At 44.3% G+C, this 25,052-nt stretch overlaps 2 protein-coding genes across 6 annotated transcripts in view; one reads left to right on the top strand and one right to left on the bottom strand.

Annotated features, from left to right (window-relative positions):
- CNTRL (centriolin) overlaps positions 1–1,362 on the bottom strand; it is a 62,789-nt gene extending 61,427 nt beyond the window's left edge. For 3 of the 4 annotated variants that reach the window (XM_075905469.1, XM_075905471.1, XM_075905468.1), the window contains exon 1: positions 1,145–1,362. The gene's annotated coding sequence lies outside the window, so the exon portion shown is untranslated. Of the gene's footprint in view, positions 1–138; positions 1,042–1,144 lie in introns of those variants that run through there. The other variant, XM_075905470.1, reaches the window with a different exon arrangement.
- Positions 1,363–1,786: 424 nt separating this feature from the next.
- Positions 1,787–25,052, top strand: part of C5 (complement C5) — a 66,226-nt gene continuing 42,960 nt past the window's right edge. Inside the window, exons 1-8 of one of the 2 annotated variants that reach the window (XM_025183489.2) lie at positions 1,787–1,923; positions 13,746–13,938; positions 15,033–15,195; positions 16,917–16,987; positions 19,442–19,533; positions 21,565–21,647; positions 21,848–21,938; positions 24,301–24,406. In XM_025183489.2, the coding sequence (XP_025039274.2) occupies positions 15,123–15,195; positions 16,917–16,987; positions 19,442–19,533; positions 21,565–21,647; positions 21,848–21,938; positions 24,301–24,406 (516 nt within the window). In that variant the 5' untranslated portion in view covers positions 1,787–1,923; positions 13,746–13,938; positions 15,033–15,122. Of the gene's footprint in view, positions 1,924–12,146; positions 12,306–13,745; positions 13,939–15,032; positions 15,196–16,916; positions 16,988–19,441; positions 19,534–21,564; positions 21,648–21,847; positions 21,939–24,300; positions 24,407–25,052 lie in introns of those variants that run through there. The other variant, XM_006120776.4, reaches the window with a different exon arrangement.

The raw sequence follows: 25,052 nt of genomic DNA on the forward strand, positions 1-25,052 counted from the left end.
CTTTTACAAAAATCAAGCCAGGAGGCAAAAGCATACTTTGGTTCAATCTCTATAAAGCCAAGATGAGAGCATCTGCCTTTGGAAGGCTAATGGTCTATATTGTGGGTTTTTCCTGCTAGACACAATGTAATCACTCACATGGCACAAAGCTTTAGACTTCTTCACTCAGAAGAGGATGATAACTGAGATGATTTTATAAACATCACTCTTCTAGTCTACCTCAAGACTTATTCAGAAACTTATTCTTCAGAAACAGAGGCGAGAAGAATTGAGTGGTGTCTTTGTTTTACTTTATGAATCAACCTGACAAAGTGATGTATCTTTACCCTACACATCAATATGTAGCCACAGTAACGTCACAGAGCATCACTGCGACTTCATAATCAGCACAACCCTGCACTCAGGCAACAAGGGGGGCTACACAACACAACTTCACCAGGACCCACAACTCCCCTGCAATGAATTTCAGTGTGATGTGACAGCAGCCCACCAGTCAATTCTGCAACCATGGCACCTTACACAGCAGCAGCACCCTGCCTGCTACTGTGAGACCCGGCCAGGAAATGGGGGTCAGGAAGGTGGGTCATGCTGGGGGGCTAGAATCCCCTCACCTAAGGTGCAGGGGGGGACAGGTAGCTGGGGGGGCCAGGGCCTCCCCTTACCTCAGGTGCTGGGGGGGGCGGTTGGGGTGTTTGAAGACTCCCCTTATCTGAGGCATTGGGGGGAAGGCTGTTGGGGGCCCCCCTCTTACCAAAGGTGCTGGAGTGAAGGTGGTTGGGGGGGTCAGGCCCCCCCTTACCTCAGGCGCTGGGGGGGGGTGGTCAGGGCCCCCCCTTACCTGAGGCGGTTGGGGTGTTCGAAGACTCCCCTTATCTAAGGCGTTGGGGGGAAGGCTGGTGGGGGCCCCCCCTTACCTCAGGCGCTGGAGTGAAGGCGGTTGGGGGGGTCAGGCCCCCCCTTACCTGAGGCGCTGGGGGGAGATCAAGCCTCCCCCCCTCACCCGAGGAGCTGAGACGCTGGGGGACGGATGGGGGGGGGGGGTCGGGTCCCTGTCAACGCTGGCTCAAGGGGCCGGTCTCGTCTCAGGGACGGGAGATCCCGGTCCCGCCCCGGGGAGTTCCCCAAACGGCCCCGCTTTGATTACCTGGGTTGACATGGTAACGCCAACTTGCTATTTCCCCGGCGGCTGGGCCTGGGCACGCCAGGAGCCCTCTTGTGGAGAAGCCGGCTCCCCGCCGAGCGCTACCACAGCGCCCGCCCCCCGGCGCGAGACGAACGGTGCAGCGGCGCCTTTAAGAGCCCGGCGCTGGAACCCGAGCCGTCGCCATTTCAGTGTGGGGCGGCCCGGTCAGGGAGGGGAAAGGGGCGGGGCCCGTCGTGACCACGCCCCTTCCTAACGGCTCCAGCCCCCGCCCAGCATGGAGTTGTGCGCGCGGCAACTCCACCCAGCGCAGGAGGAGGCGGGGCTAGCGCCGGGGCCCTGCCTCAGCGAGCGGACACAAGGGGCGGGGCTTAGGGACCCCCTCAAATCAGGGGCCCGGCCCCGCCGCGCTCCCTGCCCGTCGGGGGCTGGCAATGGCGGGAGGCCCCGTCCGCTCCGGCCCGTGGAGGAGGCGCCGGGCCGGTCTGAGCCTAGGGCAGGAGCAAGGCTGCCGACCGGCGCGAAAGCGCTCGCGGGAGGTTTGCAGTCAGGCCGGCGTGGCGGTTAAACGGCCGCGAGCCGGCGGCGGTTAAACGGCCGCGAGCCGCCAGGGCGGATCCCGGAGCGGGGCCCGGGAGGAAGGGCCCAGCCCCCCCCCCCCGTCTGCCACAGGCAGGGCCGCGCGCGGGGGGGGGGGTTGTGCCCGCCCCGGCTTGTGCCGAGTGGCTCCTGCGGTGCCTTTTGAAGCGGCAGGTAACGCAAGCAGGACGCCTTCCTTGCTGGTAGGTGACCCAGTGTGGCTGCCCCCACCCTGGGGACCCGCACGCTCCCGAAGCCCCACTCGCCTGTCTACACTTCCAAGGAGACCTGACAGCTCCACTTGGGCATCAGCTTTCCTGGGCTAAACCCTCTGCGTCCGCTCCTGATCAAGTGGGTTCTGCCCTGGAAAGTGTCTGCTAGAAGCAATCTAAGTCAAGTCTTCACCAGGCTCCTCCTGTTTGCAGATGCAGACCACTGCAGTGACCCCCTGGGAGACCTGTCCAAAATCGTACACCTGCAGGTTAAACAGATTGGGGTCTACACTGGCGCGATCTTGAGCAAAAGCGGCCGCTCTTGCGCAAAAACTTGCTGCCTGTCTACACTGGCCGCGTGGTCTTGCACAAGTCAACTGACATTCTGATGTATGAAATCAGGGCTGCTTGCACCAGAACTCTGCCACAAGAGGCCAGTGTAGACAGGCGACATGAATTTCTTGTGCAAGAAAGCCCTATGGTTAAAATGGCCATCAAAGCTTTCTTGCGCAAGGGAGCGTCTACACTGGCATGGATGCTCTTGCGCAAAAGCACGTGCCAGTGTAGATGCTCTCTTCTGGAAGAGTTTTTGCAGAAGAACTCTTCCGCAAAAGAGTTCTTGCACAAGAAGCTGCCAGTGTAGATGTAGCCAAATTCAGTTGTAAAATGATGCTTGGGGTCCTTGGTGCCTGCTGTACTCCTAGGTGTCATTGAGGATTCTGCAGCACTGCCAAAATGAAAACTTCTTAAGTGAAAGGAGGATAGGAAGGACAAGCACTTCTACTTTCTCTTCACAAACTATCAACTCCTTGATATCCTAACTAAGCTTCTACAAACTTGCATTTAGCAAAGTCTTGCTCTGTCAGGCACTAGGAAAGCAAAGAGGCTGCACCATCCATCTGGGTTTGATGAAAAAGAGGCATAGCGCTACAGCCTCAAGTTCTGTTATTTTCCTTAGCATAACATACAGGCGGGGCAATCAAAATGAGCTTGGCAGAACATGCATGAGAACTATCTCTGGACAGATAAGCAGTTGATCAAAATCACATTCTCTTATTTCCTGGGACCAAATCCTGTTCCTGTTGTAATATAAAGGAGGTTTGCTATTAAGTTTTGCGGTAACAGGCTTTGACAATTGGTGGGAAAAGAACAAAACCAGTCAAGGAAGGACTATGTTGCTTATACCACACATATAAAAAGCTGCTGCTATGTGAGAAAATCACCATACATCAGATCTTTGTCCGTTACAAAAAAGAAATCAGCAATCAATGAGACTACAACAGTCTCTATACTATTTCCAAGGTATAAAACTGTCTGAAATAGATCCATGAAATATGAAGGCTTCAGATGGTTTTAAGGTCCTCAGTCCCTTGGTTAGAATCCTGTTAACACAGGGGTGGGCAAAACAGCCGATGTGGGCAGATCCAGCCTGTGGCTGCCCTGCTGCTCCCCTTCCCCCAGGCCCAATCTAGACTGGGGATGAGGTAGCCTGTGAAGTCTCCTCCCTCTGCCAGGGATGCATGGCACTGGAGGGAACTGTCAGCTGTTTTAAAACCTGGATGGGGGCAAGAGACTTTGCACGCTCGCCCTGCCCCCAGGCCCTGATTGGCTTCATGGTGGGCAAACACGCCATCTCCTCCCCCCACCAGGGGGAACCACCAGACAGCTGGCAGTTCTCTCTAGCCACCATGTGCTCTTCACTAGGCATGGGGCAAAGATTTCATGCAGTCCCTGCCTCCAAGCCAATAAGGGTCTGTGGGCAGGGAAGCATGAGAAGTCTCCTGCCCTCTCCCTTCCACCCAAGGCTCTTTCCCATTTCAGAGTGGCCAGGGCCACTTCAGAAATTTGTGAAGTGGCCCCCTCTTTAAAAATTATTACCCACCCCTGCATTAGCATATGTCTGGAGGCTGGAGTAGGAAAAAGGCAAAAATGGAGATGTTTCCAAGCCAGGGCCTTTTACCTTCTCCCAAGTGCCAATTAAAGAAAAATCAGTTTTCACTTTGAAAGATGGTGTTTGGGCAAGTTACATGTCCATTGCACCCAACCATACTCTAGTTAGAACATTGACAGGAAAAGTCTATTAAGTATAGAAGCGTTTTCCAGGGTTCATTGTGAGCTGAGTTCCTTGATGGGCTGTTCAGCTTGACTTGTCCCTTCATGTTCTGTGATACTGCAGAGCCCGCAGCAAAGCCTCCTCCTGGGAACCGGAGCTGGCAAGGGCTGCTGGGCCCGCCTCCAGAGAGGCTTCACTGTGGGCTCTGCCAGCCTTGCTTCCAGGAAGCCAGCATGTAACATGCCTGCAGTGGGCCCCACAGGGCTAGATCAACCCCCTGCCCAGAACGGGTGAGGAGCTGCTGCATACCCTACCAGCTTAACTTACCAATTAACAGGAACTGGTAAACATTACCCAGGCTCTGATAGCATGGGGCAGCAGCCAGTTCCCCAGGAACTGGTGTGTACTGGTAGCTGCGCACACCTGCAGGGCAGAAGAGTTTAACCGCAGTGGACACCGATAAGTTGAGTGCATTATGGGGTTCTGATGACATGTAACCAGAACCACCCATTGCACTGTTTTGGTCCCATCGGTCACTGGGAGCATAACCCAGAATGCAAAGGGGCAGCAAGAGCTGTAGGGTAGCTATCCACAATGCATCACTGTCAAAGTTGATGGCAGTCATGCTATTGGGGACACACTACATCAATACATTCAACCTTATCTTGTAGTGTAGGCCAGGCCAGAAGGCATATAGTTTTTCCAAATACTTGCAGATTAACAGAGAAAACACTTGAGGCTGTTAAACTTTTTTCAAATTGCACAGAAAATTAAGTTAAACTCTATTTTCTAGGACAGTGATAAGATGGATGTTTGTATATACAAACATCAACATGCTCATCGGTTCACTCTCCCCCAAATAGGTAGTATTGCAGTCTGCTTATATGGAATATAGGCGTTAGATAAGGAGCCATTTCAGGCCTATGTATTACTTATTAAAATACACATTTTAAGTAGAATTGTATTCTAAAACTGAATTATGGTATTATACCTAAACACTGCATTTCAATGGGAAATTCAGAATCCTTTAGATGAATAAAATAGACTCTTGAAACTCTTACCACAGTCATGCAAATAGTCCCATTGTCTTCAATGGGAATGATCAAAACGTATAAGGGTTTACAGGATTTGCTTCCAAGTTTGTAAATTGTTCTGGTTGAAACTGACAATGCCTGAGGTATCAGATTGGAAGGAGCTTCATTTGAATAAAGGAGGGCAGATATGTGATGAGTCTTAGCTAAGATGAGGAATATATTTTCAGCAAAGTTGTTGGGAGATTCCTGAGGCAGCTGGTTTAAGGCCATCAGTGTCTAACATTAAAATCTTCATTTCTGGTTCTCTTACACGCAATGCTGGAAAATGAAGCATTTGTTTTCTTTTTTTATTTGCTCCAATTCCAGTTAACAAAAGGCATGATGTTAGAATAAATAATTTGGCCGCAAAGAAGTACAGGCAGTCCACGGGTTACGTACAAGATAGGGACTGTAGGTTTGTTCTTAAGTTGAATCTGTATGTAAGTCGGAACTGGCGTCCAGATTCAGCCGCTGCTGAAACTGACCAGCAACTGACTACAGGAAGCTGGAGGCAGAGTTGCTGTGCCCCAGACTTCCTGGAATCAGTCTCTGATCAGTTTCAACAGGCTGAATCTGGACGCCAGTTCCGACTTACATACAGATTCAACTTAAGAACCCCAGGCGCTCCCAAGTCAGCTGCTGCTGAAACTGATCAGCGGCTGATTCCAGGAAGCCCGGGGCAGAGCAACTCTGCCTCAGGCTTCCTGTAGTCAGCGCTGGTCAGTTTCAGCAGCGGCTGACTTGGGGACGCCTGGGGCAGAGCAGCTGGGGTGCTGCTGGGTTGCTCCAGTAGCGCCGCTCCTCGGCGCTACTGGACCAATCCACCAGCACCCCAGCTGCTCTGCCCCAGGTATCCTGATTCAGCCGCTGCTGAAACTGACCAGCAGCGGCTGAATCAGGACGCCTGGGGCAGAGCAGCTGGGGTGCTGCCAGGTTGGTCCAGTAGCGCCCAGAGCGGCGCCGTGGGACCAACCGGCAGCGCCCCAGCTGTTCTACCACAGGCGTCCGGAGAAAAGCCTGGACTGCTGGGGGGGGGGGGCGTACTAGCTGCGCCCCCCCCCCTCCCCCCAGCAGACCAGGGAGACGCGGGCGGGGGACCGAGACGCACCGCGGTCCCGCCGCCCGGGTCCTCCGTGGCTTTGCTCCCCGTCTCCCTGGTCTGCTGGTCTCCAGCAGACCAGGGAGACGGGGAGCAAAGCCGCGGAGCACGCGGGCAGCGGACAGCCCAGACGCGCCGCGGCTGTCCCGTTGCCGGCGTCCTCAGAGGCTTTGCTTCCCGTCTCCCTGGTCTGCAAACCCCGTTCATAGCTGTGGATACGACACGGGGACTGCTTGTATTCTTTGTACACTGGGGACAACACCTGATTCCTGTCAGGCTGCAGAACTGGGCTGACATCAGAAGCCAAACATCCTCTGGTCAAAACAATGAGGAGTCTTGTGACACCTTAAATACTGACAGATTTATTAGGTTCAGCGGGGTAGCTGAGTTAGTCTGTATAGGAAAAACTTTAAAAACAACAAATAGTCTGTTAGCACTTTAAAGACTAACAAAATATGTAGATGGTATTATGAGCTTTCGTGGCCATAGCCCATCTGAAGAAGTGGGCTATGCTCCCGAAAACTCATGATACTATCTACATATTTTGTTAGTCTTTAAAGTGCTACCAGATTTATTAGGGCATAAGATTTGGGCTTATTAGGATTTATTAGGGCATAAAACCCACTTCATCAGATGAATTGAAGTGGAGTTTACAGAGACATGGGAGCATATATATATATATATATATATGGACGACAACAAAAGAGAGGGTATTCGTGTAAATTAGGCTAATAAAGTCAGGATGGAAGTGGCTCATTCACAGGTTGATGTGGAAGTGTGGATCTCAAGAGAGTGGAAATTGCCTTTGTAATGTGTTAACCAGTTAAGATCCTTATTGTATCCTAAATTGACAGTATTGAATTTGCAAATGAATTTCAGTTCAGCTGTCTCCCTTTGTAATAGGGTTTTGAAATTCTTTTTAAGGATCTAAACGTAGAAATTAGAAAACCCAGTCATTCAAAAAGTAGGCTATAATCACAATGATACTTCTTGCATTCTTTGACTTCTAGGGTGTGTCTAGACTACAGGGTTTTGTCGACAGACAAAACTATTCCTGCATCCACACTGCCTTTGAGTTATGTCGACATAACGTCGACAAAACTCAACAGTTTTGTCGACGTATGTAAACCTCATTCTACGAGGAATAACGCCTTTTGTCGACAGAGTTCTGTCGATAGAAGGCATTATTGCATCTACACTGTCCTTTGCGTCCACACTGTTATGTCGACAAAGTGGCTTGCTTTGTCGACAGACCTGGATGTAGTCTAGATGCTCTTTGTCGACAGAAACTTTGTCGACAGTATCTGTCGACAAAACTTCTGTCGACAAAACTCTGTACAGGCAGTCCCCGGGTTACGTACAAGATAGGGACTGTAGGTTTGTTCTTAAGTTGAATTTGTATGTAAGTCGGAACTGGTACATATTGTAGGGGAAACTCTAGCCAAACATTTCTTCAGAGCTCAGTTTTATTCTCCCACACCTCACTTCCCTCAGTCCTTTATTCTCAAGCTGAGGTGTCTGCTGAGAAAAGCGGCTCTGCGTCTCCCTGGTCTGCTGGGGGGGGGGGGGGGGGGAGGCGCTAGCTTCATGTCTCCCTGGTCTGCTGGGGGGAAGCAGCTAATACGGGGTTGCCTCACCCCGTTTGTAAGTAGGGATCCGATGTAAGTCGGATCCATGTAACCCGGGGACTGCCTGTAGTCTAGACATACCCCTAGTGTCTGAGACTCTAGGGCAGGGATGGAGAACCTCAGGCCCAGGAGCCGGATGCAGTCCTTGGCTTGCCTAGATCCAGCCCCCAAGGCTCTGGACCCCTACCCCCAACATTGGGGAGCTCATGCTGGTCTCCAGTCCCCCGCTGCCTCCCTGGGGGCTGGAGCGCACAAAATCTACTTAGCTAGGCCCCTGTAGGTTCTAGTGTACAAGGGGAATGTGGAGAGTCTTTGTCCTTCTCAGTTGGGGACCACAGTGAAGGTTTTTTTCCACTTCTAATTTGTGTGCAGCCCCTGACTGATTTTTCTGTGAGTCAGTGGACCCTGAGCCAAAAAAGGTTCCCCGCCTCTGCTCTAGGGTGTACTCAGTTGATGTATTCAAGATTTTCTCCGCAACAATGGAAGTAAGAAACTATTTTCCAAATGCTTGCCGAGTTCATTATAGGTCTGTGGGACCATTGGGCCTGACTTTTAGATGTGACAAGCCTCCACAACTCCAGCAGAAGTCAAAGGGAAGTGCAGGTGCTCAGCACTTTTGAAAATTAGGCCTTGAGAGTCAAATCCTACTCACCTTACTTGCATGAGTACTCATACCTTGATGAAGTGGGTTTTTGGCCACAAAAGTTTATGCTCAAATAAATCTGTTAGTCTTTATGGCTTGATCTGGCCCTCCACACCACCAGACGCAGCCCACCATTATTCCGTGGCCCAACAGGAGCCTTGGGCAGACTAGAAACTGGCCGTGGGGGCCATGTGCATCTCTGTGTGCTCCATACTCCTGGGGGGGGGGGGGGTGTTTGTGTGCTGCCCTGACCCCCAGCACAATCTTGTAGTTCCCATTAGTCAGAGATTGGCCAATGGGAGCTGCCTGAGCTGTGCTTGCGGTGTAGGCAGTGTGTGGATATCCCCCCAAGGTGCTCATGGCACGCACAGATACACATGGATCTTATTTAGGAGGACTTCTTGAAGAAACGGACTCATAGACAGACGGATTTCTAAAATACATAGATTAAAAATATATTTAGTTCATATATGATCTCCACTTAATGGTTACCTCCCACGAGCATTATTAGGGTAACTCTTGTTGAGGCAAATGTAATTATAGTATGTTGTATTTTTATAATTTCATGTTACATTGATCAGAGACACTTATTGTAAACATATTTTCCTGTAACTGCTGGCTAAACTATTTGTTTAAACTTGCAAAATCTTGCACAACTTTTATCTTGTTTAACTATTTTATAGACTTGTTTGCTCAAGTATTACACACAGATGGATTGGCAAGTACCGGTAAAGGTTCTGTCTTTACCACAGCCATTTAAAATAAATATTTTTCTTCCTCATGCTTAGTTTAGAAGCTTTAGATTTATGACATCTTTACAACTTAGATTTATTGACTTTAGGACCAAAAGGAACCATTATGATCCTCTAGTCTAGTCTGATCTCCTGCACATCGCAGGCCATAGAACATCACCCACCCACTCTTACAACAGACTCATAACCTCTGACTGAGGTACTGAAGTCCTCAAAACATGATTTAAATATTTCTTGTTATAAACTAGTTTTAAACCTGCAAGTGACCCAGGCTTCATGTTATAGAGAAAATCAAAACCTCTCAGAATCTCTGTCAATCCTTCCCAACCCCTAAAATGGCAGTCAGTTGGACCTGAGCATCTTGTCAAGACCCAACAACCAGATATCTGGGAAGGAATTCTTAATATTAACTGAGAGCTCTTATCATCTAGATTCCCATCCCTGGCTGGTGAAGTTATTTCTAACTTTGCAAATAACTGTATTTTGCCTTTTGTACTTGAAATTTTGATAAAATGTCTAGGGAGGAATCAAGACTTAGGGTACGTCTACACAGCAGGATTAAAATTGAATTAAGCTACGCAACTTGAACTATGTCAATTGCGTAGCTTAAGATAAAATAGCTTAATTCAGCTTTTGGTGCTGTCTACACAGCAGGAAGTTGAAGGAAGAACACTCTTCCTCTGACTTTCCTTACTCATAGAATAAGGGTTACAGAAGTCGAAGTAAGAAGTCCTCCAGCTAGCCATTATTTTGAAATAATGGCTTGTGGTGTAGACACACACTTTGTTATTTCAGAATAACTAACGTCAGTTATTCCAAAATAACACTGGTGTGTAGACATAACCTTAAAGTATTTATTAGAAATTAAAGCTGAGTGGTATTGCTTATTCATAAAATGAGTCATTATTGAATTAAACTGTATATTGAACACATCACTGGTACTAGCATTTTATGCCATCTCCAAGCCTATAGCAGCTTCTGCAGAGGCCATCTATTTCATAACAATATGGGTACGTCTAGACTACATGCCTCTGGCGACAGAGGCATGTAGATTAGGCTACCCGACAGAGTAAAATGAAGCGGCGATTTAAATAATCGCCGCTTCATTTAAATTTACATGGCTGCCGCGTTGAGCCGACAAACAGCTGATCAGCTGTTTGTCGGCTCAGCGCGATAGTCTGGACGCTCCCCTGCGACATCAAAGGGAGTTGTCGACAACCCAGGTATGCCTCCTGGGATGAGGCATACCTGGGTTGTCGACAACTCCCTTTGATGTCGCAGGGGAGCGTCCAGACTATCGCGCTGAGCCGACAAACAGCTGATCAGCTGTTTGTCGGCTCAACGCGGCAGCCATGTAAATTTAAATGAAGCGGCGATTATTTAAATCGCCGCTTCATTTTACTCTGTCGGGTAGCCTAATCTACATGCCTCTGTCGCCAGAGGCATGTAGTCTAGACGTACCCTATATCTGTTTTCCTAGATTTCGTTGTTGTTCACCCAATCTTAGCGGGGAGTGAGGAGCAGATGTTATAATTTTTTGAATGAGCTGCCAGCCTCACTACAAGAATCATAAGTGGTTAAAATAGCCACCCACATGGATTCACAACTGCAAGCTGTATCCCTATTTATAGGATATTAATGATGAGTTGCAAAGCCCTGAGTCAAATTTATGATTTTATAGTAAGTATGAGCACACCCAGGGGAGCACATGTGTTGTGCTGAGACACATTTTGATTTGTGCAAGTGGTGAATGAGGTGTGTACTGTCACATGGGATTATTGAGTGTGCTGGTCCTGTTGCGTGTGGTTGTGTTGATTTGTATGCGTGGAGTTCTGAGAGATATGTGTTGAGTGCCTTCAGGGAGTTGTGATGGGAGGTTTGTATCATTTTGTGAAGCTAATGAATGAGGAGTATGTGCAGCAGTGAGTGACTATGTGTGCTAGTGAGATTGTGTGAGGGTAGTTATATTGACTTTTGTCCGCAGGGGTACTCTGGGATTTTATTTTGAGTTGTTATGGGTGGCAAATTAACTTTTGAAGAACCATAAAAGTAAATAAATCATCTCAGCAGTCCCTTAGATTATGAACTCATTACAATTAATAAAATCATTGAATGCAAATTAGATGTAGGGTAAGGGTGATGACAGTGGTCTGGGATTGTTAGCATAGATATATGTCTTACTATTTTTATTATATATAGATGGATGGAATACTTTGTCTTAGGGCTCTTGCATCTGTCATGTGCAGGGTGACCAGATAGAAAGTTTCAGAAGGGTAGCCAAGTTAGTCTGTAACTGGAAAAACTTAAAAAACAACAAATAGTCTAGAAGCACCTTAGATGGTATCATGAGCTTTCGTGGGCAAAACCCGCTTCTTCAGCTCCGTTGGCAGCTTTCTCAGAGTGGATCCATCGACCACTTTGAGAAACACTGCTTTATCCCATTAAAGTTCATTGCTCAATATAAGGAACTCTTCCTGTAAATCTTCTCCATTGTGACATGCACCATTCATTCGGTATATTCTCGGAATGGTCAGCAGAATAAGAAAATTGGCAGGGTTAATCAAAAGAAGGTATTGGTAATAAATTACTAGATCTCTGCAGGAGCCAGTGTCCAAGGAATGTGTGTCCAAGGAATGCCCGTGTCCAAAGAACGCATCTGCTTTTCCAAAAAAAATTTTCGGAAAAGCAGACGCATTTTTTCGGCATCCCTGTAAACTTCCTTCTACGAGGATGAAGGAATGTTCCGAAAGAGGCTTTTCCCCCAACATTTGGCCCAGTGTTGACAGGTCAAATGTCAGAAAAGCCTCTTTTGGAAGAAAAGCGGAAAAAGAACCCATATCTTTTCCCGACTTTTCTTTGTAATCTAGATACAGTCTAGGTTTGCTTCTTGGCCTTTTAGGGCTAAGATCAAATTTAGTAAAGCAGCATTTTCAGAGATCTGATGTTAATGGTTAATCTTTAGATAAATACAGATACTACAAAACATACAAGTGAAGCAGACATCAAATACCCTTTCACCAAAGTTTCACTAGTGTCTTTTGTTTCGTGCTTGGGCCAACCATGAATATTTTAAGCTTCATTTATATTTTGACATTGTGTGGAAGAAGTTTGAGTCAGGAGCAAACGTAAGTAAAATTCTGTGTTTATTGGACTTTTGCTTGATGATGATAGCATCAATCATGCAATGATAAAGGCTTTATATGGGCCTGATTCTGCAGGCCTTGCTCAGCCAGAATGCTAATATGAGTTGGAGTTTTACCTTAGAAATGTCTGCAGAATTGGGCTCTATTTGTAGTCACAAACCCAAAGGGATATATTCATCTCTTCATGTGCATTGGTGGATTCTGCCTGTGTTGAGGGGAGAATGATCCCAGAGAGTTGCAAATTTTAAATAATTTAAAGATAATGTTTGCCTAGTTTCAAATAGATGGAAACATATTTTATGCACTCTTATTTGTAAGAAGTTATTTAAATATGTTTTAAAAATTATATACTGTAGCACTTATTTGGCTTTTTATAACTTAAAAAAATGTAGAAAGTGTCAATCCAACTGCTTTTGATATGTAAAACAAAGGAGATGATTACGGCACACACTGGATATTTGTTCAACAAACCTCAGAAGTACTTTCCATAAATGGACTTAGTGGGCTTACATACACTCAGTGCTGTATGTGCTGCTCTGGAAAGATACCCATTCCAGTTTAAAAAGAACAGGACAAATTTAGGTAATGATTGTGCAAACATTTATGCACACGTTGAAGAACTGTTTCAACAAGTACTCAAAAGTAGTAATGTTAATCATGTGTGTAAGTTTTTGCAGGATTGGGGCCTCAGGTTTTAGTCCTGCAGACAATAGATTTGTTTCACTTGAATAGTTCCATTGTAATTTAATTCACGTTTACATATCTACAGGATTGAACCCAGATACTGCTGGATATATTGGGGTTTGTTGGGGTTTTTTTTGCATCTATTATTTTACCAGTTTATTTTAAAAATCTCAATACATATTGACCTGAAACAAAGATAGTTGTAATCAGAATAATTTTGCTTGGCATGTATATAATCCATTTTTTCAAAAGCACTGAGGAAATCTCTATCACAAAAATAATTTGCATTTAAAAACTGTTTATCAGGAGATCAGCCTTTGAAATTCTGTTCCTATCTATAATTAATAGAATCGCCTGAAATTACCAGATCTTCTGAAGAGAAGGATTAGGATTTCTTTGATAACAAGGGTGAACTATGGAATTGTGTCAGAGGTTACTTTTTACAAAGAGTTAGCTGTGTGCTGCGGTATAAGCATATTGAACTTCCCAGCCAGGCACCTACTGAAGGAGATGATATCTCTTTATAAATAAGGATCTCTTGTCGAATCCCTGTTTTGTAATTTATTTATTTATTTATTTTGCTATCCAGGAAATATTTAAATAGAAAATGTCTATATAAATAGTCGTAGATCAAATCTGGAACCTGTCAGTTTTGACTATGTATCTTTAAGTGAAAATAGTAAGTACAAGAGAAACTGACATTTCCATTGTCTGGGTTTTTTTTATTTTACTTTATAGATATGTCATTACAGCACCAAAGATCTTTCGTGTTGGGGCTTCTGAGAGAGTGGTGATTCAAGCTTTTGGATATGAGGCTGCATTTCCTGTCAGCATTTCTATTAAAAGTTTTCCAGATAAGCGTACTACTTATGCTTCTGACCGCACTGAGTTATCCTTGGCCAACAAATTCCAAGGCTCTGTAACCTTAACAGTATGTATTCAAAACATTTCCTGTCCTCTTTCATGCTTGCATTTGACTGAAAAAATAGGTTGGTTTGACTGTCCTCTGATGAGTATCCAGTTTCTTTAACTATAAAGAGAAAGGGCCTGATTTTCCAGGCTGTAATACCAATTTTGTGTTAGTGTAATTCTTTTGATAGCCTTAGCTACGAAAGTGTAAAATTAGTATCATAGAATGGAGAATCAGGTGCCAAAAATAAAAGAAGTATGAAATAGTTTGTCCTTTTAAAGTGACCTTTTTTACTCCCTTTCTTCCAGTGGTACGGCTGGGCATGGGAAGATAAAAAAATCAACGAGAAAAAAGTTCTGTTCAGGTTTTAATCTAAAACATTAGTTTTAGTGTAGGAATAATTGCTCCAAAACTATACTGCTTTATTGTATTAATTATCTGTAATGTTTATGGTCATATCTCCCGATGGTCCATTTACCATTCTAATGATCACATTAGTTTTCCAAACATGTTCTTTGTTTCCATGGACCAGACATGTATTCTGTATTTATTTTTTATTACACTAATGATATTAGAAATACTAAAGCATCTATCTACTTTAACCTTTAAAAAGGAGAAAGGAAAAAACCCCCACGTTAAATAAGAGAAACAATGGGTCTGGACAAGATCGATTAGTTATGTGCTCAATCTAAAGAAACACGCTGACTAGCTTAGGGCTGAAATTAAGACCCTGTTGAAGTCAATTGCAAAGCTCCCATTAACTTTGATTGGACCAGAATTTCACCCTTTGGGTGAAATGGAACTTGAATGAATTATACAGTAATTGTATGTCGGTCCTTCTAGTCACATATTTTACCTCTGTAAATGTCCAGTAATTAGTGTCTTAGAAAAAGGTGAATCCTACTGTAATGCTCATGATACATGGAGAAGAAATTCCTTCTTGATGCTGGAGCTGATGAACATTTTAATAAATAATTAACTCTAACATGCTAATTATCATCCGGATAGTCTTGTCAACAAAAATGCAGGGAAAAGTCATTGTTTAATTTTTTAATTTTAATTATTTTAATATTTATCAATAATGTTTCTTTTTCTCCCTTCACAATCCCTGGCAGCTTCAACCCAAAGATTTGCCAGAAACAAGAAGTTCAATCCAGTATGTGTATCTGGAAGCTAGTTCTTCACATTTTACAAGAGAGAAAAAAATGCCAGTTACCCATACAAATGGATTTCTCTTTATCCAGACAGACAAACCCATTTATACTCCTGATCAGTCAGGTACAGTACTGCTAGTTTCTTCTGTTTGGTTTAAAGCTTTAAAGTAAGTCTGTGTTGCCACGGAATTAGGATTTAAATTTACTTTAAATGTTCAACCCCATTGCTGGGTTTTCATCAGTTGCTTGCTATTTAATCATATAGTCTATTAAACTTTATTTAAACATCCAAAATATGATTTGCAGTGTGTTAGAACTTTATAAACTAATTATTTCTTGAAAAATTCTTTCCGTCAGACCTACTCTCCACATTTACCATGAAGTGTTTAACACAGAAGTACAGTGAGGCACATAGGACAAGACAAAGATCTTTGCTGAATATGTTCAAAAATATGTTCAAAAATATTATTGAAGAAATATTTTGTTGAAAAAAATGAATTGGATTGCTATATTTGTCGAGATTGAGTTCATAGCATTCTCCTCCCACAGGAAAATGGAATGCTGGAATAATGGAAGTTAAGACTTACTTATGGATTTGATGATTTAATCTGAAGCAGTTGTCAGTGCAAAATCTGACTAGGTTGATAACATGAATAAATGGTTCAGTGTATTTCTATGGGGGAAGTTTTCAGATATGTGTAAGCGGGGGAATGGTCCCGCTCTTGTGGGGAACTTTCCTGGCTTCTATACACCCCGGTGAAATGAACCAGCGAAAGGATCTGAGTCCCCGCTCCCACTTCCTTTACCCCACGGCTCCCTGATCCTGAGGGCTCCCCCTCCACTCTCCTGAGTAGCAGAGCCCTTGAAACCCCAACAAGGCTGGGCCCAGGTTTCCTGGGGCTTAATCCCTGACCATGTAGTCACTAGGGGCAGGAGTTAGGGTGTCCCCACTCCGAGGTGCTCTCTTTACACTGCAGGCCTTCTTGGCCCAGTGATCACTTCATAAGGTTCAAAGCAAATACAATTTATTAAACATCAACTGATTAAAGAGAATAGAATAAGAAACAATGAGAATGGTTAAATGAGAACACACAGCCCTGCTCTGTAGCACAGGGACATCAACACAGCAGTCTGCAGAGTGTAAGGACAGTTCACAGTCTCTTCCTTAGAAGCCCTGGAAGTGCTGCAAGGGGCTGCAGGCTGGACACGCTTGCACTGGCAGTGACCACACAGCCTCAGTCTCTAAGTGGCCTGACCCCTCTCCCAGTCCAGAGCCTTTCCCCACACTTTGCAGGTCCCAGTAGCTCACCACATCCAGCTGCAGGCTGTGCTGCTTAGCCAGTTCCAGCTTCTTGTGTTGCTTCTCTGTTCCTTTTGGCTTTCTGTGCACTGCCAGTCTGCTGCTCAACACAGGGTCTGCACTGCTTGGCCTGTCTGTGTCTGGTTCTGTCGCTGCAGGACTTCTTTTTGTACTCCTCTTTCAGATCTCTGTCGTTGCAGGACCTCTCCTGCACACAGCTCGCTCTGCTCTTTCAGCTCCCTGTTTGCTCAGAGAGAGAGCCAGAACAATCCCCACTTACAACCTGTCAGTCAGGCTGAGCTGGAGTGTTGACTGCTTTCCATTGTCTCTGGGGTCTGTCAGTCTCATGAACCCTTCCCCTTCTGAAGCTGGTAAACCAAAAAACTCCCACAGAGTTTTAGTAAGGGGTAACAGTCCCCTTACATATGCAAGAATCAAGAATATTCTTTGAATTCTAAAGATTTTTAGAAATAAATATGTATTGATTCTTATGTTTTTTTTAAATAGATTATTGTTTGAAATTTATTCTGAATTAATTCTTACAGTGAAAGTCAGGGTTTATTCTTTGAATGAAGAACTAAAGCCAGCCCGAAGAGAAACTGTCTTAACTTTTGTGGTGAGTCTTTTGCAATTTAATTTAATGTTGGCATTTTGGAGACCATAAAAAGACCACAGTTCATTAGTAAACCACTCTGCTATAGGATGGAAAATGATTGATCTGTACATATTTCAGAAAATTAACAGTGCTTCCCAGGAGATTGTTATTGCAATTTAATAATCAGTCCTTCACACATTTGGATTTTACACAGTTGAACAGAGCTTGTCAGTCTTAGCTCAAGAGTAGCCTCGGAGAAAAAAAAACTGAATTACCTCTTTAGCTCTAAGGAAAGGATTTGTGGAGAGCTTTCTTTGAATAAAAATGGTTTTGGTGTTGCCATTTCTTTCTGTTCAAATGCAAAGAAATCAATAATCTCAATATTTGCTTTACTGTCATTACTATATAAATATAACAGTGATAATATTGAGCATTATGTGATATCCTTTAAGTTAATGTAATTATTTGAGCCTCAGTCAGATGTTTTGACAGAGTTTCAAATTCTGGTGAGTTAGTCACTCCAAGTTCACAGTTTACTGCTGGTTTAACTCCTGTATCACAAATGTCATCAGAGGATTAAATTTCAAAGTCAGGACATGATCCTGAAAACATTTAAACACATAGAATTGTAGGTCTCGAAGATATCCTGAGAGGCCAACTAGTCACTAAGTATTATCTAGTCCACCCCTGACACATCTTAACCTGTTCTTAAAAATCTCCAATGATGGAGATTCCACAGCTGACAGAAAGCTTTTCCAATTTCCAATCTAAACTCTTCTTACTGCAATTAAGCCAATTGTTTCTTGTTTTATCCTCAGAAGTTAAGAACAGTTTTTCTCCTTGTACAGTAAAACTCCGATGGTCCGGCATCTGATGGTCCGGCACTCCTGATGGTCCGGCACCATCAGGAACCTGGAAGTGCTCCGGGCAGCCGGACTATTGGAGCTGCTCTGCCCCCAGCTTCCCTGATTCAGCCGCTGCTAAAACTGACCAGCAGCTGAATCGGGGAAGCCGGGGGCAGAGCAACTGGAGTGCTGCTGGGTAGGTCCCGTAGCGCTGCCCCTCGGGGCTGTGGGACCCAACCCGAAAGCGCCCCAGCTGTCCCCGATTCAGCCGCTGCTGAAACTGACCAGCGGCTGACTCGAGGAAGCCCGAGGCAGAACTGCTCTGCCCCGGCTTCCTGGAATCAGCCCCTGATCAGTTTCAGCAGCGGCTGACGTGGGTACATCTGGGACAGAGCAGCTGGGGCGCTGCCGGGTTGGTCTTGCAGCGCCAAGGGTTGGCGCTACCAGATCAACCCGCCAGCACCCCAGCTGCTCTGTCCCAGACATCTGGATTCAGCCGCTGTTGAAACTGACCAGCGGCTGACTCCAGGAAGCCGGGGGCAGAGCAACTCTGCCTCGGGCTTCCTGGAGTCAGTCGCTGATCAGTTTCAGCAGCGGCTGACTTGGGGACACCTGGGGTAGAGCAGCTGGGGTGCTGCCGGGTTGGTCCAGTAGCGCCGCTCTTCGGCGCTGTGGGACCAACCCGGCAGCCCCCCAGCTGCTCTGTCCCAGGCTTCCTGATTCAGCCGCTGCTGAAACTGACCAGCAGCTGACTCCAGGAAGCCCAGGGCAGAGCATCTCTGCCTCAGGCTTCCTGGAGTCAGCCGCTGATCAGTATCAGCAGCGGCTGACTTGGGGACACCTGGGGCAGAGCAGCTGGGGTGCTGCCGGGTTGGTCCAGTAGCGCCGAGGAGTGGCGCTGCGGGACCACCCCAGCTGCTCTGCCCCAGGCGTCCCCAAGAGCAGCTGGGGTGCTGCCGGGTTGGACTCGCCGTGCCAAGGGTCGGCGCTACCGGACCAACCCAGTAGCACTCCAGCTGATCTGCTACAGGCGTCCCCACCCTCCTTCCCCATTCAGCCGCTGCTGAAACTGACCAGCAGCGGCTGAATCAGGGATGCCTGGGGCAGAGCCGAACTATCGGAAGGGGGGGCTATGAAGGGTCTGGGGTTGCATCCCCCCCCACCCCAGACCCCTCATAGTCCCCCCTTCCGATAGTCCGGCAAATCTGATAATCCGGCACCCCCTGGGTCCTAAAGGTGCCGGATTATCGGAAGTTTACTGTATCACCTTTTTATGTTCTTGAAAACTGTTAATATCTCCTTTCACTCTTCTATTTTCCAGATTAAACAAACCCGGTTTTTTCAGTCATCCCCCGTAGTTCATGCATTCTAGATTCTTAATAATTTTTTTTTGCTCTTCTTTGGATTCTTTCCAGTTTGTCTATGAAATTAAAATGCAGTTTCAGTATATAAATTGTTTCAGAAAAACATTTATTTTCTGTTCTGTGAAATGGACAAAATCCAAACAAGAAATGAGCCTGATCATGCTCCCACTGAAATCACTAAATACTAACTCTCCTCTAAATGTGCCATATGAGTGTGATGTTCCACTGTCTGTAACTTTTGTTTGTTTTTCTGTTTTGGTCGAAAGGATCCAGAAGGAGTAAAAGTGGATATTATAGAAGAGGAAGACTTTACTGGAATTGTATCTTTTCCTGACTTCAAGATTCCTTCTAATCCTAGGTAGATTTATGCTTGTTTTAAGCATTACTTGTTAATGTCATTTCTCAAAGACTTTGAAATTGCATTTTGCTGTTAGGGAGGATACTTGAGTTACATGGAACTGGAAATTTTTAGTCATTATTATGACTGTTACTATTTATTATTTGAATTACTGTAGTGCCCAAGAGTCCAAAACATGGATCCCCTTTGTGGTAGGCTCTGTACAGAGAACAAGAGTTTACAATCTAAGTATAAGACAAGAGACCACAGATGGCTGCAGATAGATGGGATACAAGGACACGATGAGATATTATTGTCTAAATAGACAAGACAGATTATGTGGGTGACTGGCTGTAACATAAGCAGAGGGTGTGTCTAGACAACAGTTTTTTTTTAAAGTGGCTTTTTTCTAAAAAAAATTCACTTGCGTCTAGACTGGTGCTGCGTTCTTTCAAAATTACATCGAAAGAATGAGGCACTTTTTTCGACCGTGGAAAACCTCATTTTATAAGGAATAATGCCTTTTTTTGAAAGTTCTCTTTCGAAAAAAGGTGTTATTGAATGCAACCAGTCCTTTTTTGAAAGAGAGAGTCCAGACTGCCTGGATGCTCTCTTTCATCCCCCCGGTTCCTGGCCGCCAGCCTCCGGGACGGGGAGCGCTCATCCCCCTGCCCCTTCTTGCGGCTGCACAGAAATCAGGCGGTGAGCGCTCCCGCATCCGGAGGCTGGTGGGTTCTGCTTCCCCGCCCTTCCTGCGGCTGTGCAATAACCGTACGGTGAGCCCTCCCCCGCCCGGAGGCTGGTGGTTCCTGCTCCCCTGCCCTTTCCTGTGGCATCGGAGGAACCTGTGGGATGAGTGGTCCCCCACCTGGAGGCTGGCGGCTGCGCTGGAACCTGGGGTGGTGAGTGGCTAATCCCTGCCCCCTCTTCCCCGCACCGTAAATATACCCTCCAGCAAATATACCCCCAGCACAGAAAAGTCTTGTATACCCCATGGGTTATATTCGTGCGCGGGGTATGCAAGATTTTTTTTACTCAAATAGAAAAAACCGTGGGGTATATTCGGGTGCGGGGTATATTCGAGTGCAAGTTATATTCACTAAATTACGGTATATGATGGCAGAAAACATTGCATTCGGCATTTTTATTCAAGACTCACTTTCTGGTTCCTCTGATATATGAAAAATGCCACAGGGAGTAGGGAGAAGTGGCAGGAGAAGATATTGATGGATAAAGCAGCAATTAAAGCACAGTGGTAGACTATAGACTTCTTTCCACTCTAGCATCAGGCATGAGGGCAAAGGCCTAACGATTTCCAGGAGGAAGAACTTCTAGATTCATGCAAACACTAGTGCTAATTATAGATTGAAAGTAAATATATGAACATTTAAACAGGAATTTGGTTGCTTTTTCCTATATATTCTATGTGTGTGTTAGGGATAGAAAGATATTATGTGGCAAGAATAGAAATATGTTTTCAGTAATAAAATTCAAAGTAAATGTCTCATCATTTTTTTTGACTCCTGCAGGGGGTGCTGCGAGTACACTGAGTGGGAAAAGTGATATTAGAGGAGATTTATAGCAGAGTGTTTTAACTGATTTTCTTTCCACTAGAAAAAGTGAACAGTATTTTCAGTCATTTTAAAAACCTGAATTCACCTCCATGTCAGGTCCTGGATTTCTCGTAACACTAGTTTTACATCATTTGGATTGGGTAAATAGATTCTAAGGATCTCAGACAGTGCTTTTATGTACATTAAAACCTCAGAGTTACAAAAACAAGAGTTACGAAATAACCAGTCATTCACAAGCCTCATTTGGAACCAGAAGTATGCAGTCAGGCAGTAGCAGTTGTTTAAAAAGAAACCTAATCAAGGTTTGCCTGCATCACTAGAATATATGCAGTTTTGTCTAGGCTTCTCTCACAAAAGACACTCAGAATTGTAGATTATTTATTGGAGCAGGCTCCAAATTAGAATTAATAACATAAACACTATATTATTGGATGACAAAATTAATTTCTTGCCTTTTAAAATGTCATAATTTGTATAGGTATGGTGTTTGGAGGATTGAAGCCAAGTACAAAAAGATTTTCACAACTTCTGCTGTTGCAAAATTTGAAGTCAAAGAATATGGTAATATATATTCCTGTGTTTTTCAATTCTGGATAATAAGCATGGAAGTAATAGGCTATTTTTCAGTCCATTGAAGTATGCAATTAAAGTATTTTTAAAGAGATGTTTGGGTCTTTGGACCATTTTCAATGATATATTTTCATGTTTAATACTTAAAATTACATTAAGTTGATATATTTAACTTTCTGCTTAATTTTCAGCAATGCCAAGCTTTTCCATTTCCATAGAACCAGAAAAGAATGTAATTAGTTCTGAGAAATTTGAGAAATTCAGGATTACTATTAAAGCTAGGTAAGGCAATTTGGTCTTGCTTTTAAATATTTTGGAGGGTTGTTTTTTTCACTTCAGCGGAAGGTATCCCCCAATCTCTGTGTATACTCTGCAGCAGGGAGCATGCCATCCTGCCTGGGTAGATAATCTGCTACCTCTGTTTCATGTATTGCTCTAAAAATATCAGCCCAGATGTTGCAGCAGGCCACCTGGATATAAGCCTGCATGACCTGCTGGATTCATATTTATGAATATGTCCATGGTGCTTGTCATGGCTCCTTCCCCACTCTGGCATGATAGTTGCAGAAGTGGAATCCAGCAAAAGTATCCCAAAACCTTATTTACCAGGCTTTGGTATAAAATTTCCCCCCAAATCTTAACAACCTAGATTTAGAATCATAGAATCATAGAATACTAGGATTGGAAGGGACCTCGAGAGGTCATCGAATCCAGTCCCCTGCCCTCATGGCAGGACCAAATACTGTCTAGACCATCCCTGATAGACATTTATCTAACCTACTCTTAAATATCTCCACAGATGGAGATTCCACAACCTCTCTGGGCAATTTATTTCAGTGTTTGACTACTCTGACAATTAGGAACTTTTTCCTAATGTCCAACCTAAACCTCCCTTGCCGCAGTTTAAGCCCATTGCTACTTGTTCGATTCTCAGAGGCCAAGATGAACAAGTTTTCTCCCTCCTCCTTATGACACCCTTTTAGATACCTGAAAACTGCTATCATGTCCCCTCTCAATCTTCTGTTTTGTAAACTAAACAAACCCAGTTCTTTCAGCATTCCTTCATAGGTCATGTTCTCTAGACCTTTAATCATTCTCATTGCTCTTCTCTGGACCCTCTCCAATTTCTCTACATCTTTCTTGAAATGCAGTGCCCAGAACTAGACACAATACTCCAACTGAGGCCTAACCAGCGCAGAGTAGAGCGGAGGAATGACTTCTCGTGACTTGCTCACAACAAACCTGTTAATGCATCCCAAAATTATGTTTGCTTTTTTTGCAACAGCATCACACTGCTGACTCATATTCAGCTTGTGGTCCACTATAATCCCTAGATCCCCTTCTGCCGTACTCCTTCCTAGACAGTCACTTCCCATTCTGTATGTGTGAAACTGATTGTTCCTTCCTAAGTGGAGCACTTTCATTTGTCTTTATTAAACTTCATCCTGTTTACCTCAGACCATTTCTCCAATTTGTCCAGATCATTTTGAATTATGACCCTATCCTCCAGAGCAGTCGCAACCCCTTGGTATCATCTGCAAACTTAATAAGCGTACTCTCTATGCCAATATCTAAATAGTTGATGAAGATATTGAACAGAGCCGGTCCCAAAACAGATCCCTGCGGAACCCCACTTGATATACCTTTCCAACAGGATTGTGAACCATTAATAACTACTCTCCGAGAACGGTTATCCAGCCAGTTATGCACTCACCTTATAGTAGCCCCATCTAAGATGTATTTGCCTCGTTTGTTGATAAGAATATTATGCGAGACCGTATCAAATGCCTTACTAAAGTCTAGGTATACCACATCCACTGCTTCCCCCTTATCCACAAGACTTGTTATCCTATCAAAGAAAGCTATCAGATTGGTTTGACATGATTTGTTCTTTACAAAATCCATGCTGGCTGTTCCCTATCAAGTGTTTACAGATGATTTCCTTAATTACTTGCTCCATTATCTTCCCTGGCACAGAAGTTAAACTAACTGGTCTGTAGTTTCCTGGGTTGTTTTTATTTCCCTTTTTATAAATGGGCACTATATTTGCCTTTTCCCAGTCTTCTGGAATCTCTCCTGTCTCCCATGATTTTCCAAAGATGACAGCTAGAGGCTCAGATACCTCCTCTATCAGCTTCTTGAATATTCTAGGATGCATTTCATCAGGCCCTGGTGACTTGCAGGGGAGAGATCCCTTGGGAAATCTCACCCCTAAAGTACAAGCCAGGACACAAAAGTTAACCAATGCCAGGTTAAGAAAAGAAAAGAAAAGAGAAAAACTTTTATTATCACCACAATATTCCTGTTGCAAGCATGACTAGATGGAAAAGTCATAACATAATATACGCGTGGGGGAACCCCACCATGGGCCTAGAGCTTAGTTACAAAGGAGAGCAAAAAGACATTTTTAAACTCAATTAAATGGGATTTTACATCCCTATTCTGCAGTGGAAGAGGAGTGGCTGCACTTTCCTTCAGTACTTACCAATAGTGTTTTGTAAGGATTTGACAGAAATGATATAAGATCATCTCTTTCCCCTGACTGCTTATTAAAAATAAGTATCTGTGATATTTTATGTTTATCTTTTCAGCATCCATTGCAATAAAAAATTTAAAAGAGTTTTTTTGTTTTAATGTTCTCAAGGTATTTTTATAACAAGAGAGTCACCAGGGCAGATGTTTATGTGCGTTTTGGAATAATTGAAGGAACTGTAAAAAGGATGATGAAAAGAGCAATGCATGTAACTGAGGTAAGAAAGAGCTGAGACACGTTTATTGAGTTCAGGCTTAATACAGTTTCCATTGAAGTTTTTCCATGGAATTGAATGGGAGTTGGAGCTGGCAGGCTAGTGCACTGGTTCCCGTTGTCAGTTATTCAAAATCAACACATCCATTAACACCCCTCCTATCAGAGGCATAAAACTTCACTTTGGATTCAAACTTAGCAGACAGTGTCTCAGACAGAAAGCAGTTTCAGTTTGTCTCAATTGACCATTTAAGCAAATAATGCCCATGTCCATGAAATAATTTTTACAGTGAAGATTAAAAAGCAAATGTAGGACATTGAAAACAGAATTAATTATGATAAATATTAACCTTCGAACATGACCTAGACAACTCCACATTTAGTGAATGTCCTTTGGAATCACCATTCTCCCACAGTTTTACACCAGTCATAATTTAATAAATTATTGGTGATGGAGAAGCCCTCATGACTGTAGGTAAGTTGTTTCAATAATTAATTACTCTCAGCATTAAAAATATACATCTTATATCCAGCCAAATTTATCTTGTTTTGACTTCCACCCATTGGATTATATCTTACCTTTCTCTTGAATTTAGTAGAGCCTTATTAGATTCAAGGTCACACTAGGTCACCTCTAAGTGTACTCTTTG

Source organism: Pelodiscus sinensis, chromosome 22, assembly GCF_049634645.1.
Source record: "Pelodiscus sinensis isolate JC-2024 chromosome 22, ASM4963464v1, whole genome shotgun sequence".
Taxonomy (NCBI): domain Eukaryota; kingdom Metazoa; phylum Chordata; order Testudines; family Trionychidae; genus Pelodiscus; species Pelodiscus sinensis.